Genomic DNA, 16,216 nt, shown 5'->3' with positions numbered 1-16,216 from the left:
TGCACAGAGGGACAACAGTGCCCCTTGTAAGTGTCCAGGCAGGCCCTGCTCCTTTTAAGGTCAAGCTGGTGTTTTATTATTGTTTATCATCTGCTTTTTAAATAATTTTTTAACAGGTTTAATGTCTCCTAAACCTACTAACATACTTTGTTACACATATGATCACCATCATAAAGCTACGGGGTCAGGGTGCCTGGGTGGCTTAGTCGGTTGAACATCCCAGCTCATGATTTTGGCTCAGGTCACAATCCCAGGGTAATGGGATCGAGCCCTGTGTTGGGCTCCATGCTGAGCATGGACCCTGCTTAAGATACTTCTCTCTCCCTCTGCCCCTCTCCAATAAAAAAATATTAAAAATAAATACATAAGACCAATGGGGCCATTTTTCTAAATCAACTACAGTCCTGCCCGCCTAGTAAGTTCTCCCTTAGCCATCTCAGCAGAATAATTGCTAATGTCTGGTAAGTATACCAAACTGATATCCAGAAGAGACCGTTATTTTTTAAAATATATGGTCTGACAGTATGGATGTGTGTCCAGTTATTCTGTTTTGTTTCTCCCGTATAAGTAGGTATTGAAAGGAAATTGCTGCTAGTTCTGTTCCTCAGATTTGATGACTGTGGCTTTGGTCTGAATTACTGTTTCAGAAACTGAATTACTTCCCTTACCTAGTCCCTTTCATTGCTGTAAGGAGGCATGTAAAGAATGAGGCTAATTTTCTGGCCTGATTTGTTTCACACAGGCTCCCAGTCACAAGTACAGCGCCCACAGCAGCCATGTCACCAATGTCAGTTTTACACACAGTGACAGTCACCTGATTTCAACTGGTGGAAAAGACATGAGCATCATCCAGTGGAAACTTGTAGAAAAGTTATCTTTGCCTCAAAATGAGATCGTAGCCGATGGTACTCTGACCAAAGCCCCCATCTCTTCCATTGAAAGTGTCATGCAGTCTGATACTCCCACACCGCCTCCTTCCCAGCCCTTAAATGAGGCAGCTGAAGACGAAAGTAGAATAAGCAATTCTCCCACACTTCTGGAGAACAGCCTGGAACAGACCATGGAGCCCAGCGAAGACCACATCGAGGAACAGAGTGAAGGGGGCAGCGAGGACCTCGGTGAGCCTATTTTTGAGGAGCCATCCAGTGAGATAAGCAAGGAGCAGAGTGAATCTGTTCTTACCGAGGACCGGCAAGGCCCCCCACCCCTGTCTTAACACCAGGGCTTCAGCGCGATTCTCTCTCCTCCTTCAGCTGCATGTGATCTTGTGACAGAGTTCAGATAACAGGCTGGGAAGCGACGCAGATCACTATTGATTGCGATTTGCGTTTCCACACGATCTGTTTTCAGTGGTCTTACCTTCAGTCTCAAATGCAGCCGACCATGACGGTTGTTTGGTGTGTGTTGAAAATTAACCAAACTCTTAATAGCAAGAGAGACTGAAACATTAATGTCTCAGAAATGACCATGTATGTAAGTGGTGTGATGTAAATACTGGAAACAAAAACAGCAGTTGTATGGATTTGAAATCAACCCCTTGTTATCTGAACAAGTCTTCTTCAGGAACAACCAGAGGCATCACAAACACTGTTACTCATCTACTGGCTCAGACTGTGCTACTTTTTTTTCCCTGATGCAGAAAAAGAAATCAGGAAGAAAAAAACGCTCTCTTACTGAGCTATCCTCCCACCCCAATTGTCTAGTGGAAATTTTTTAGTTAAAACTTCAGTCTTGCCACAAGCGATGGTGTTGCCTTGAGTCCTAGCGCCGTTTGCTTCCACTAGCGGTAGGCGTCCAGATGCTGCCTTTCTAAGTCGTGATGAGGAACAGTCCCTTGATTTCTTGTGTGCAGACCTGTTGTATCTGAAAACTAAGAAAGCAGTGGTTTGTTAAAGAGCTTTTAATGTATATTAAACCATTAATTCTCAGAAATAATGGGTTCCTCCAAGGATTCCTTTACTGGCCGAAACATTTTGTAATGTTTGGCATCCACATGAATGGAAGAAAAAACCGCATGCCTATAAAACTGTAATAATTACTTGGCTAATTTGAACTTAGCCTTCCTCATAATTTGTCTCTTTCATAACAGGAGAAATACAAATACAGTAAGTTTGAATCGGTGCTTGAAATTCATTGGTTTTATTGTAACTTTTATACAGATTACATTGAGGGATAAGACACTCAGCAAATTACAAATTCTTTTTTATAGAAATATAACAGTCACAGTCATTTTTTATAAATTGCATACTTAACAGACTTGCTACATATGCTCATTTTTCTCTGGTAGAGTTGCTGCAAGGCCTTGCAGTTCTGACGCGGCTGCCCTCTGCTGTCATGGGCAACGCGTGTGTTATGCATTGGATAGTAGGGGGGTTTTGTTTTGTTTTTGTTTTTGTTTTAAGTTTTGTCAGATAACTATGTTTTTCTTAAGTACATGTTTCCTACTATAAAAATAATTACTGACAAATACGCATTTCCTATATATTTGTTTATACATTGATTATAAAATACTGTTTTATTTTTTAACTTGCTGAATTGTTCTTTTGTTTTTTGTTTGTTTTTTTTTTGTTAGACCATGTTTAGAAACTTTGAATGAGTTCAGAAGTCTTAAGTATAAGTATGCAAGTGTTTACGTGATTGTGCCATTCCAAAGTGCATCAGAACTGTCATTCCCTTCTAGTATCTTCTCAGGAGTAATACAAATCAGGTATTTCATCACCATTTGGTAATTAATATACAAACTCCAGTGAACTCCCAAGGACACTCACAACATTTATATTCACATGCTGTATGTAAGGGTGTGGGTATGTGTGAAGGGGTGAGTGTAGACACTCTGTGTGTATCTATAGAAGATATACACCACATTGAAAATACTCAGTGTATATCTCTATATGTATAGGTATATGTCCACGTATATCTCTTTCCTTTTGTTTACAGTTCAAAAAAAAAAACCTCAAAGGAGTTCTCTTCAAAAGAAGAGACCTAGATTCCAAGCAATCCACTTTTCAGTATGTTCTGTACATAATTATCAGAGAGCATCAATAAATGCCAGGCATATATACTTGCCTATTAGCGTAACTGAATCATCAAGATCAGCATGTGCTCCTTCCCTGCAAGAAAAATACTGAGATGAACAAGTAGTTCTAGAAGAAAAAAGCATTTCTTTACCTGGGAGATACAGCTCTCTCCGATCAGCAGGGAGTGTGCCTGGGACACCAGTCACCGTTGCGGTTGCTGTGTACAATGAGATTTATGACGGTGATACTCTTGGGTGGTAGTTTCAAAAGACACTACTAATGCGCAGAAGCGTTCCAGCTCTCTTGCTGGCAACTACTGTTTAATGGTCAATTAAATCTGTGATAATGGTTGCAGGTGGGTGGGATTATGAACTTGTAGATGTTTTTAGAAAAACTTGTGAATGAAAATGAATCCAAGTGTTTCATGTGAAGATGTTGAGCCATTTCTATCATGCATTCCTGTCTCATGGCAGAAGATTTTGAAGATTATGAAATAAAATAATCAAAATGTTTCCTGTGTCTTGACTCTTCTTTGCTTGTGCTGCTCGTCTCCACGCTGTCCAGCCATCAGCTGACCACCGCTTGTGGACACAACCATCCTGGTGGGAACGAACTCCCATCTCATTATGTTAGAGGAAATTCCTTCTCATTTATGCTCCCACTGAACAGGCGAGTAGCTTCATTTTCATTTATTTCACGACTACGCTTTCTCACATTTAACACCGGATAACCCTGGTGATCCTGGCTACCTGCCGGACTCCCATCACCGCCGCCCCGCTTCAGCCCTTGTGAAGGCCTCGCGCTGGGGAGGGCACCGCGGCTGTCACCGGTCCCCCTGTGTTGTGCAGGGACCCAGAGCCTCTGTATGCCACAACCATACGCTGGCTGCTACGACTTTTCTCTCTGAAAAGTCAGATCGGGAGCATTCCATACCGTCCTCCATTTTAAAGGCACGGAGATGATGGGGTTTTCATCGTTCCCTCATTCATCCGCGCTGACCCTGAATCTTGTGTTCGCAACCGCCCACAGACACGAACCCCTGAGGGGCTACTGCGGGGTAGGGATTACTTACCTCACCGATTCGGAGACAGAAGGGCTGACACATCTGAGCAAACTCACTGAACAATGTGATTTTTTCCTCTCAATCACATAAGGGGATCCCAAAGGGGGAAATGATGCATTGGATTCTGAGCACACTGAGGTGTTGGTATAACTTCTAGAAGGAATTAGGTTTCCAGCTTAGAGCTGGCACTGAAACAGCATTCAAGAACATGTTTCTGTTCTTGACAGGCCTGAAGAGCAGACATGTAGGACTTGGGGCAAGGAGAGCTGCCGGCGGGGCACCTGTGTGGCCCAGCGAGGTCCCATCACCCTGGCCCTCACGTGCCGGGAGTGTTCCCTGCGGGCGAGGGGAAGAGCTGGGAGACTGGGAAGTGGCCCGTGTTCCCAGACTTCGATACCGGCCAGGACTTCATGTTTTGTAACCTCAAAGCTTGCGCCTCTGCTACTCAAACTAGGAGACAGACATGCTTTAGGAACAGGGAGGGAGGAGGAGAGAAGGAGGGTAAATCTTGGGAGAATCGGCCAAGGGGCTAGGGAAACAGGGAGCCTGTGTCCATCTCCGACTTGGCTGCGGGAGTGAGTGGGGGAAGCCGCTGCCCGTCTGTCGCCAGCACGGAAGCCTGTCCCTGCTGGAGAAGCCGCCTTGGCCTGGGACGCCCAGGACTGGAGTCCTCGACCACAGAAAGGTCTCAGGCATTTTTCCCAAAAACACAGATGTAACTCTTTGTAAAGAGGCAGCTCCTGCTCTCTTCACGGGGTCATACATAATGTTACACTTTCTGTGCTAACCGGTTCACCTATTCCAAAGAAAACCTGAATTTCTACTCTACGTGCGTTACTAAATCCCTACGATAACCCTTAATGCTCTGATATAAAGAAGGCAAAAGAATAAAGAGAATCCCAAACGGAAAAAAGTCTCACCGTCTCTGGAAACGTCAGCTTGTTTCACTTCTGCATCCCTGGGTGACATCCTCGGGAGACCGTGGCTTACTGAACCGAACACGTTTTTGTGGTGGTGGTTTTTAACCAATCCTGAAATATGGCAGAAAAAACTTCCTGGTGCTACTTCTGTATCTCAGAGGACGAAAACAGGAAACGGGCAAAACCAAAAAACAAATGCTCCGTGGCTAAAATCCGGTGTCCCGCCACATACCTAATTGCTGTTCCACGGTAACAGCTGGCACCTCAGATGACACGTGCTTTCCGTGTGTTAACTCATTCAGTTCTTCCAACAATCCTAAACTCCATTCTCTCCATTCTACACACAAGGCAACTTGAGGAACAGAGAAGTCAGGTCACACTACTAGCAGGTGGCTGAGCCAAGGCTGGAAGCCAGGTCCTCCGGCCTCCAGAGTGACCATTTAGTCGCCGTTAATACAAAGGATGAACTAGGTTAAACGAATAGCAAGCATTTCGAGAAGGAAAAACCACAGGAAGCAATCAGACCCGGAGAAGACAGCACAGGGCTGCGAAGAGAGTCACAAAGGTGAAGGGACCCTTCTCATGCACAGGTGCCCTCTCCCGCCGCCCCTATAACCAGAGCGCAGGGCAGAGAAGCTTCCAGGCCCTTACACCATCCTGCAGCTGCACCTGCAGCCGGCAACTGCCTGCTCTTCCTGCCGCCTTTGGCCAGAGTCAGGCACATGTGTCCTCCGTCCCTAGTGTTCAGTTTAAACCTCTTTGTGTGGCGACGCTGCTCCCTCATTTTCCAACCTTTGGGCAATTTCCATTACACCCAAAAAGGAGCGTAGCAACTTCTGTCATTAGCCAAGTGCATTCTCCACTCTGTCCCCATTCCCCATCCCACAGCAGGCCCCGCTCGGCCACGGGGCTTTGATCTTGCACCTCCTGTCCCTCAGCAATGTAAACATGTGGTCCTGAAAATAGATCTTCCTAGGGAGCCGCCCATCGACACAGAGATGAATACGCATAATCACGGTGCTGATGGCCAAACATCTTAGTGGGATGACACAAAACCGGCTCCACAGGCAGATTTCAACTCCTGGCACAGTTTACTTTCCCCAGATCTCACAACAGGAACGGCAAACACAGAGGGTACCAGAAGAAATGGTCCCAGGTGGGAAAAATAACCTTTCAGTAAAAAGCCAAGCCTTCATACCTGATCTTCCCGCTTCATTCTGGATGTTCACACAGCCACCGGGCCACAGCGCTCGGGAAAGGTCCTCGGAGCCTGCCTCCCACAGTGATGCCCAGTTAGCCAACACCGGGCTGGGCTGACTTGGAAACCTGGTTGGGAGCAGGGAAACCAGAAGCCGGCACTCTTACCATGTCAACCGCCGAACACTAGTTCAGTTAACCTGAGTCGGGTGTCTGGACAAGGCGGGTCCTCTTGATTCTATAGACTCGTCTCCCTGCGATAAAAACGTCCTCTGCCGCCAGCACCTTCCAAGTGGTAGCCAGCGGGCTACCTGGGACGTGTGTGTGGCACCACATCCGAAGGAGTCGTCCACGCACCAGGTGTTGGTCACCACCTGCCTCGTGCAAGGAGCTGTGCCGGAATCAGCAGGGAATCCGACGGCCAGACTGACCCGGCCCTGCCCTCGCGGCGCACGTAACCAAGAAAGGTGGGATAGTCTAGGATTCGTATATAGCCAAGTCGGCTTCCCCCCAAGTTAGAAAACTTAACTGCATGCTATAAACAGTATATGATCTGAAACGTGACGAGTATCCTTCACCACGGAATCTTGGGTTGGTCATTTACTGCAACCACCCACCCATTGCTTAAATTCTCTAACAACAGCCAAAAGGTGAAATTTTTATGTTTAATAAAAAATGATGTTGGGGCACCTGGATAGCTCAGGCAGTTAAACACCTGACTCTTGATTTCGGCTCAGGTCACCATCTCAGTTTGTGAGTCTCGGACTCGGTACTGGCAAGGGCGGAGCCTCCTTGGGATTCTCTCCCTCTGCCCCTCCCCCCACACACATGCATTTCCTCTAAATTGACTACTTAATAAATAAAAGAACCATTGATACATGAAAATTTAGAAGAAGCCTAAGAGTATTCGTTATTCATAGTGAAAAAACCAATCTTGAAAGCTTATCAACTGTATTTCCATGTCTATAACATTCTTGAAATGACCAAACTACAGACAACTGGTTAGTAATTGCCAAGGGACAGGCTGCTTGTCAGGGGCGCTTGGCTCCCAGGGTCTGTGGGAGAATTCCTAGCTCGTCCCAGGCAAGGCGGAGACGGCATCTGCCATGGAGTGGGGGGGAGGGGGCCAAGAGGCGACCTGGGGGCGCTGGGGATCCACCGGGCGATGCGCCCCTCGGATGACAGGCACGGAGGGAAGATGGCCCTCTGGTGTCCTCCCGCTTGGCTGGGTACCTCCTGGTTTCTCACCAGCTTCTTCGGATCTGGAAACTCCCTTTCTCGGAAACCCTCTCCTGAAGCGACCCTGCTGCTGCTTCCTGCCCTCGGGGCCCGGAGCTGAATCACCTTCCCTTATTCAGAACTAATGAAATGACAAGGAAAAAAAATTCCACTCCTTAGGCGGCCCTCCAGAAACCGCTGCAGAATTGAGATTAGGTTATCAGGGTTTCTCCCTTGAGAGAGACAGAGCCCAGCTTCCCGGGCAAAATCCATTTTCACGTGGCCTACTGTTTGCTGCCCGTGAATACCCCCTCACCAGAATCATTAGCAGGAATGTTTGCCAGGCTTTGACATTTCCATTTAGAAGATGAATTAATTCGGGGCTGAGCCAAGAGTCCCCTCCCTCCTGGAGGAACTGTGTTAAGACTCAGCCCTCACAGGACCCTGGAGCATCGGGAAGATCTAATCCGGTTCTCGTGGCACCACGGGTCGGCCCTGCCTCTGGGCAAGTGAGGAATCTGACAGAGAAAACAAAGCTGAGATGAGAAAGCCATTTTTCACTGTGGGCTTAGGTAAGTTTAGGTGCCATCAGTGAGGGCCAGACCCACGCACAGCATCCGAGGCACGGGGGAGGCCCATCCGGCGAGCTTCGGGCTCTGCCCCTACCTGCCCGGTGAAGGCCCAGCATCCACAGAACAGGAGAGAAAGAGCCCAGCTGTGCTACTCGCACGGGGAGGGAAGGCTGTCCCCTCCCGACGGCCGGCTGGAGCCTCCCACACAATGAACAGTGTTTGCACTGGAAGCGGGGAACAGCACGACAGATTGTCAGGAAAGCCAGGAAAGCCTGCAGATGGCTCCCTTAATAAAGCCGCCATGGAGGGCCGCCGAAGCTGAAGTGGTTTCTATGGGAAACCCACACATTAAAATAGAAGACAGTTCTTTTAAATTAAATTACAGTCATTAATCACCTTTTTAAATTAAACGTTATCAAATTTAAACACAGGGTATCGGCGGGGAGGGCACGCAGGGAGCCACAGACGTGGCCGTTCGCACTGGTGGGAGCTACGGACAAGAGCACGGGAGACTCCTCGGGTACGGCTGTGACCTGAGGATCGTGCCCCCTCCCTGCTCGGATTCCACGTCAGGGTCTGTTCTATGCCCCCCATTCGACAGCGCGAGGAACACACGCTAGTGAACACGGGAGGGCTGGCAGGGAGGCTTCCGAGGACACGGTCACGCGCACGCCACCCTACAGAGCCAGCCCGTGGCCGCACCTCTCGGCGTGAGCGACACCGGCCCTCATTCTTCCTTGAATATCCACCCTCTCCTGACACCACAGGCTCCAGGCTTCCTTCTTCCCTCCGTCTTCCTCCCTCCTTCCTCCCTTCCTTCCATCTTCCTTCCGAAGTGTAGCAGAAAACCCGCCACCCAAAAATATGCCACTCTGGTAGAGTGATGCCTTCGGGCTGGAGGCACTCGGAAACCAGCAGATGCAGGGAGAGCCTTTCTCTGAACCCCCTTCCTGCCTCAAGACAGATGCTCCCAAAGGAACTCGACTGTCACAGATCCCCTCCCTGGGAGGGTCTTCAGCCATTACCACAGGAGAGGAGACTAGAAGCGGGGCGCCACATGCTCACAAGCTTTGTCACAAGCTGTTCTTCCAAGGGCCCTTTCACCTTCCTCAAAAACCGTCTTCTTCCCCCTCCGAGGCCTGCCTTCCCCTTTCCCTCCCGAGAGCTATTGAAGCCCCAGCTCTAAGCCACCTCAGGGGATGAGTCACTGCCCCCCGGGCATCTCCCATGATGTACCCACGAGGTAAACATGTTATTAAACTCTTTTCTCTTGTTAATCTTTTATGACAGGGGTCTCGGCCAAGAAGTCAGAAGAGGGGAAAGAAAATTATTTTTCCTTCCCTACACTTCCATCTTTTTTTTTTTTTCCGTAAGACTGTTGTTTAGGTGTAACTTACAGTAGGGCACCCAGATCTTAGCGTATCGGTCTATGTGCGCACATACGTGTACTCACCCACATGAAGACACGGAATGTTCTTCACAAGGCTGACCTCTATCACCACGGGTTAGTTTCGCCTGGTTTTGACATTTATATACGTGGAATCACATGCTATGTTCTTCCATATAACGTGTCCATGCTCCCCCTATGCCCCTCAAGCCACCACAAGCCCCTCTCCTCCCCACCCACTCCGGAAATAGTGCTGTTTCCCCCATTCTGGCTCCTCACTTACACCACTGCCCCTGAATCCCGCTCTCTCTCCAATTTCTTTTCTTCTCTTTTGAATTTTAACATTTTCATTCATTTTTTGAGAGCCAGAGAGCAAGCACGAGCTGAGGAGGGGCAGAGAGGGAGACACAGAATCCAAAGCAGGCTCCAGGCTCCGAGTCGTCAGCACAGAGCCCGACATGGGGCTCGAACCCATGAGATCATGACCTGAGCGCAAGTCGGCCACTTAGCCAAGACACCCAGGTGCCCCTCACTCTCCAATTTCTATCTCCAGACCCAATTGCCTATTGGAATTCTTTGCCTAGAGGCCTCACAGACCATCCATTTTTCCCTAACAAAACATGCCTTGCTGTTTACCCGCCATCTTGTACCTCCACCCGCCCAGAAGTCATCAACAGAACCTTTCTCTCGCTCTCACACGCACACATACACGCACCCACACACGCACGCCAGGGTCGTTCATGAGCTGGCCCGAGCCTCCCTCTTCAGTCACGGATTCTAACATTCCTGTCTCCCCACCTCGTCACGCACATGCAAGACGCTCTCACACATCAGCACGTGCTCGTCCCTCAGGCCAACGTCCTTCCCCACCTGCAATGCACTACGCAATTTACACGGTGGCCCCTCCGTCCCCGCTGCTCCTCCCCGCGCCCTGCGCCCTGACTCCGCCTCCAGATGTTCTGTCGCACGTTGCTTGTGCTCATCATTCCGTGAACTCTGGAGACCAGAGACAGGGTCACCCCTCTCTGGTCTCTCCTGCCCCACACAGAATCTGGCACACAGCAATTAGAGAAGGAACAGTCTGTGCTGAGGGTTAGTGATGGTAAAGATCGGGCTGACAGGGGAGCAGGGTGTCTTATCTATCCTCAAATAAGCCCAGACCTGCTCACGGCAAAGTCTTGTGGGAAAGGACAACAGGGCACCTGATGGCCCGTAAGACCATCCATAAGGTTAAGAACATAAAACTCGTGGGGCGCCTGGGTGGCTTGGTCGGTTAAGCGTCCAACTTCGGCTCAGGTCATGATCTCCCGGTCCGTTGAGTTCGAGCCCCGCGTCGGGCTCTGTGCTGACAGCTCAGAGCCTGGAGCCTGCTTCGGATTCTGTGTCTCCCCCTCTTTCTACTCCTCCCCTGCTCACGCTCTGTGTCTGTCTCTCACTAATAAATAAACGTTAAAAAAAAAAAAACACATAAAACTCGTGAAGAGCCGGAGACAGCCCAGGGAGCAAGGGAACCAGGAAAGAAAAGAACAAGATTCACAGAGCCAGCTCAGAAGCCGGGGGGAGGGGGGGTGACCAGCAGCACTAAGAAACCCCAGGCCTGAGCGGCTCTTGGGGACAAAGCCTGAGGTATGACTGTCTTCGCAAGTAGAGTCAAGCTGTCTCTTCTGTTTTAAGATTTTATTTTTCAAGTAATCTCCACACCAAACGTGGGATTCAAACTCACAACCCCAAGATGAAGGGTCAACTCACTCTACCAACGGAGCCAGCCAGGCACCCCGCCCTGTTTTTCTTTATTTTTGAGACAGACAGTGAGCAGGGGAGAAACAGAGAGAGAGAGGGAGGGAGGGAGGGAGAGAGAGACAGAATCCCAAGCAGGCTGCACACCGTCAGTGCAGAGCCGGACGCGGGGCTCAATCTCACAAACTGTGAGATCACAACCTGGGCCAAAATCAAGAGTCAGACACACCTAATCAACAGAGCCGCCCAGGCGCCTCCCCCCCTACCCCCCACCCCTTCTGTGTTTAATGGCAGCAAGCGCACGCCCCTCCCAACCCACAAGCCCTCCTGGGCAGACCGACTTCCCAGGCTGGGCAGACTACTTAACCATTCCTCAACCTGGTCTCCCGAAGCCATGGGACACATGTCTGCAAGTCACCTCAACCAGCCACAGCAGTGAAGACTTACCCCAGCCTGCGGCCATGGCCCGCCTCCCCGATTCTTCCAGACGTTCAATGAATAGGTCCTGACTGAAGGAGGGACGGGCAGACACAAAGTTACAAACAATTTTCCAAATGACCGTTTCTTCAAGAGGACGTAATTCCAGAGGAGAAAAGGGAACAGACACCGAGCATAAACAAAGGCTCTTCTGTGCGACTCTACTTTAATTAGAATGACAACTAATTGAAAGCAATTTAATGTTGGTTCATGAAAGGTTAATGGAATTCATGTTTTGGAGATGCCGAATGCAACACAGACTCAGCCAGAAATACAAATCTAACCTTTATTCTCTTTAATTATTCGGTCAGAATAATTTCCTGGGAGCGGGTTTCGTCTCTGGATGGCTTTAATTAAACACCACTGAACTTTGAAGTTGACATCAACTCATCCAGCTGCAACTCAATTTTCAAATTAATCTGCTGTCTAACACGGAGGTTCTGTGGCCTGAGCAGAGGAGCTGTGGGGGAGCAGGAGACGGGCCTGGAGCCTGGCAGGTAGTAACGGGTTCTGGAACGCCATCTTCTTGCCCACCCTCTCTGGTGGCAAGGCAATTCCGTAACCTCTGCCAGCGCCTGAGGAGAGGGGCTTGCGCTGAGCCGAGCGACCAAGCTGCCTCCTTCCTCAGCTTTTCCCCACAGATGCTGTGGACGGCGGACCCCTGCCCAAGCCCCGCTCTACTCCTGCCTACCTGCCCTGCTCCCACATCTCCCCGCTCCCGGGGCGGCTGAAGCGCGTGACGGGCCCTCAGGAACCCCCTCTAAGCCGGCAGCCCGCGCTGCAGCCCAGCCCCAACCTCGAGCTCTCCGGGTCGGCCTTCCCAGGCCTTCCCGCTGCCGACCAGGAGGGGGCGCCAGCACGTCCCGCAGCCTGGGCCGGCACTTCCACTGGAATTTACGCTTGGCAAATTCGGCCAGTGTGTATGTGTTGGGACGTGTGAAGCGCCATCGCTTTGGCCCTGAGGTCCACCCATGAGACCATGACAAAGCTCAAGGTCATGGCCAAGGTCAGGACAAGGGAAGGCACGATGTCCCAGGAGGGCTTTGTCAGAACTCAGAGAAAAAGAGAAAACACCATTCCCAGACACTCTGCTGGCCCTTTCCATTAGTTTTTGTAGCAACTCCCTTGGAAAGCGGTTCTAACGGACTCCAGACCCTGAGCAAAAGCAGCATCTGTCCTCAGTCCACGCATCCAGCACCTCCTGAGCCAGCACAGCACCCCCTGCACCCTGGTACCACACAGAGGTCAGGATTCCCAATTGAAGCTTATGCAAGTGACAGCTGCCAATGGCAGAAAAGGCGAATGACCCATCCCACCCGTCCCCACCCTGGGAAGCTCCAGAAGGAGCCAAAGATATTCTCTCTACTGAAACTTGAGGCTGGTTTCCGGTGACTGGACAACTAGACATTTCCTACCATGTACAACAAACGAGAAACAGAGAAAGAAAAAGCTACATAGCCAACAGTGACAGAAACATCACGCACCGTGATCCCAAAAGCAAGTCTTTGTGAGGCCCAGCTCCACTGGGGTTCTAGGAAATCCCTCTTTCTGCACCGGCTGGTTTTAATAAATTTCTGGGACTGATGATCAGAAGAGGTTTGGCTCACACAGAGGTCAACAGAGTCTGTTCCAGAGAAGTCAGCCACATGGACCAATGACATTTACAGCATTATCAAAGAGCACCTGGACATATGTGGGCAAAGTATCCGAAAAGATAGTTGACAAAAAAAAGAAATAAAACAACTTGAAAAATGAAAGGATTTTAGGGGCACCTGGCTGGCTCAGCTGTGGAGCATGCAACTCTTGATCTCAGATTGGTAGTTCAAGCCCCACGTTGTGTATAGACATTACTTAAAAATAAGGGGCACCTGGGTGGCTCAGTGGGTTAAGTGTCTGACCCTTGATGGCTGCTCAGGTCATGATCTCATGGTGTGTGAGTTCAAGCCCCACATCGGGCTCTGTGTGGACAGCAAGGAGCCTGCTTAGGATTCTCTCACTCCTCTCTCCGCCCCTCCCCTGATTTCTCTCTCAAAATAAACAACCTTAAAAAAAAAAAAAAAGGATTTTAAAAATTAAAAATAAATTTTAAATAAAAGAAAGATACTCAACATCACTCATTATAATAGAAAGACAATGTAAACCAAAGAAACGTTACCACTTACCAGGATGGCAAAGACAAAATTTGATACAGCATTTTGCTGGCAAAAGGGAGGAGGAACAGGCACCCTCATCACAGCTAAACAGGAACAAACACCAGCACTATTCTGTTAGTAAGGAGTAGCTATCAAAATTGGAAACACACATCCCCTTTGCCTTACAGTCTCACTTTTAGAAATTATCCTACAAATACATTCAACAATATGTAAAATGAGATGGAAAGGTTATATATTAAAGCAGTGTTTATAAAAGCAAAAAACTTAAGACTAAATACCCATCAAAAGGAGACTAGCTAAATAAACTATGGTGTGTTCATAAAATAGAATATAATTCAGAAAAATGAGGCAGAGAACAAGTTCCAGACTATGACTGACTAGTAGGAATGTATAGTACCATTTAGGCAAAAATAAAACAGGCAGAGAAGGAAAATGCATCCATATATAAAAATAGAACATATCTGAAAGTAAACAGAGGAAACTAGGGTAGAGAAAAAAACAAGGTAAGCATAGAAAGCATCTTGTGCGTCAGAACGTACAGAAAACACACAAACACGGATGGGGCATGTCAAAAGGACACAGAAGCAAAGTCTGGGCTGAATTTAAGCATTGGAATGATTAATGACAGGGATGGTTATTATAGTGAATGAGGAAATTACACTAAAGCTTCTTAAAGGAGTGGGGGTAACCCAGCTTCACAGGAAAATGTCAACAGTGTAGAAGGAATGACAGACTACAGAATCACTTTTTTACAACCACCTTAAGGAATAAATGATTCAGTCAAGAATCACCAAGGACTCCTATACTGGGTACAACACTGCCGAGGACAGGATATTCCCAGTCTCAACTACCACCCCATAGATTACTTACTAGTTACAAAGGGAAAGGGTATCTTATAAGGGAGAAATCTGACAACAGCTGAATTAAGTTATCCTAACTTCAAATTGCCAATAATGGGACAAACTGGTATCGAGTGCCACTTGATATAGTAAGAATACATCGTATATGAAGAATTCCTGACAAAAATGTTTTAACTTCAACCCAATCATAAAGTAAGACAAATCCAAGTTGAAGGATGTTCTGCAACACACTGCCCTGAACTCTTCAAACTCTTTGATGAAGGGCACTGGGGCTACTCTGGATCAAAAAAGACTAAAGGGACATGACAATTAAAGACAATGTGTGATCCTTGAATGGATCCTGAAACTAAAAACAAAAGTCAACTAGCACTGCTGGAAGAAATGTAAAATGATAAAGCTGATTTAGGAAGTCTGGCAATTCTTCAAAAAAATAAACACGGAGTTACCATATGACCCAGCAATTCCACTCCTAGGTATATCCTAGGCATATACCCAACAGAAATGAAAACATAGGCCTGTTCAAAAACCTGTATATCAACTTCCATCTAAGCATATTCATAGTAGTCAAAAGTGGAAATAACCCAAATCCATCAACTGATGAACAGATAAACAAAATGTGGGGTGTCTATACAATGAAACATTATTCAGCCATGAAAAGGAATGAAGTTTTGACACATGCCACAACATAGATGAACCTCAAAATCATTACAATGAGGGGCGCCTGGGTGGCGCAGTCGGTTAAGTGTCCAACTTCAGCCAGGTCACGATCTCACGGTCTGTGAGTTCGAGCCCCGCGTCAGGCTCTGGGCTGATGGCTCGGAGCCTGGAGCCTGTTTCCGATTCTGTGTCTCCCTCTCTCTCTGCCCCTCCCCCGTTCATGCTCTGTCTCTGTCTGTCCCAAAAATAAATAAAAACGTTGAAAAAAAATTAAAAAAAAAAATCATTACAATGAGAGAAACCAGTCACAGAAGATCACACGTTAAATGATATTTACGGGGCACCTGGGTGGCCCAGTTGGTTAAGTGTCTGACTTTTGATTTCCGCTCAGGTCATTACTTCACAGGTTTGTGAGATTTAGCCCCACATCAGGCTTGATGCTGACAGTGTGGAGCCTGCTTGGGATTCTCTCTCTCTGCCCCTCTTGTGCGCTGGATCTCTCTCAAAAAAAAAAAAAAAAAAAAAAAAAAAAAATTACATGAAATACCCAGAAAAAAATAATCTATAGAGACAGAAAATAGAGATCAGTGGTTCCCTAAGGCTAGGAGGTGGGGTGGGGAAGATGAACAACTGCTACCAGGCACAGGCAGAGAACTTCCTCTTAGGGTAATGAAAATATTTTAAAATTGATTGTGGTGATGGTTGCACAACTCTGTAGATGATAAAAACCACTCAACTGTACACTTTAAATGTTTTTGAGAGAGCAAAAGTGTGTGTGTGCAGAAGCAGAGGGGGAGGGGCAGAAGTAGAGGGGGAGGGGCAGAAGTGGGGGGAAAGAGAGAAACCTAAGCAGGCTCCACGCTCAGCGTGCCCCAAAGGGGGCTCAATCCCTAAGACCCTGGGATCATGACCTAAGATGAAATCAAGAGTGGGACTCTTGGGGAGTTTGGGTGGCTCA

The 16,216-nt window shown here is 48.1% G+C and overlaps 1 protein-coding gene across 6 annotated transcripts in view; it reads left to right on the top strand.

Annotated features, from left to right (window-relative positions):
* EML4 (EMAP like 4) overlaps window positions 1-3,529 on the top strand; it is a 161,362-nt gene extending 157,833 nt beyond the window's left edge. For all 6 annotated transcript variants that reach the window (XM_047069457.1, XM_047069455.1, XM_047069456.1 and 3 more), the window contains one exon: window positions 743-3,529. In XM_047069457.1, the coding sequence (XP_046925413.1) occupies window positions 743-1,216 (474 nt within the window). In that variant the 3' untranslated portion in view covers window positions 1,217-3,529. The remainder of the gene's footprint in view (window positions 1-742) is intronic.
* Window positions 3,530-16,216: the final 12,687 nt, after the last annotated feature.

Source organism: Lynx rufus, unplaced genomic scaffold (genome assembly GCF_022079265.1).
Source record: "Lynx rufus isolate CCGP_SWC_20201006 ecotype Redwood Valley unplaced genomic scaffold, mLynRuf1.p SCAF_8, whole genome shotgun sequence".
NCBI classification, from domain to species: Eukaryota; Metazoa; Chordata; class Mammalia; order Carnivora; family Felidae; genus Lynx; species Lynx rufus.
Note: the sequence above shows the minus strand (reverse complement) of the source record. Positions and strands in the feature narration are given on the sequence as shown.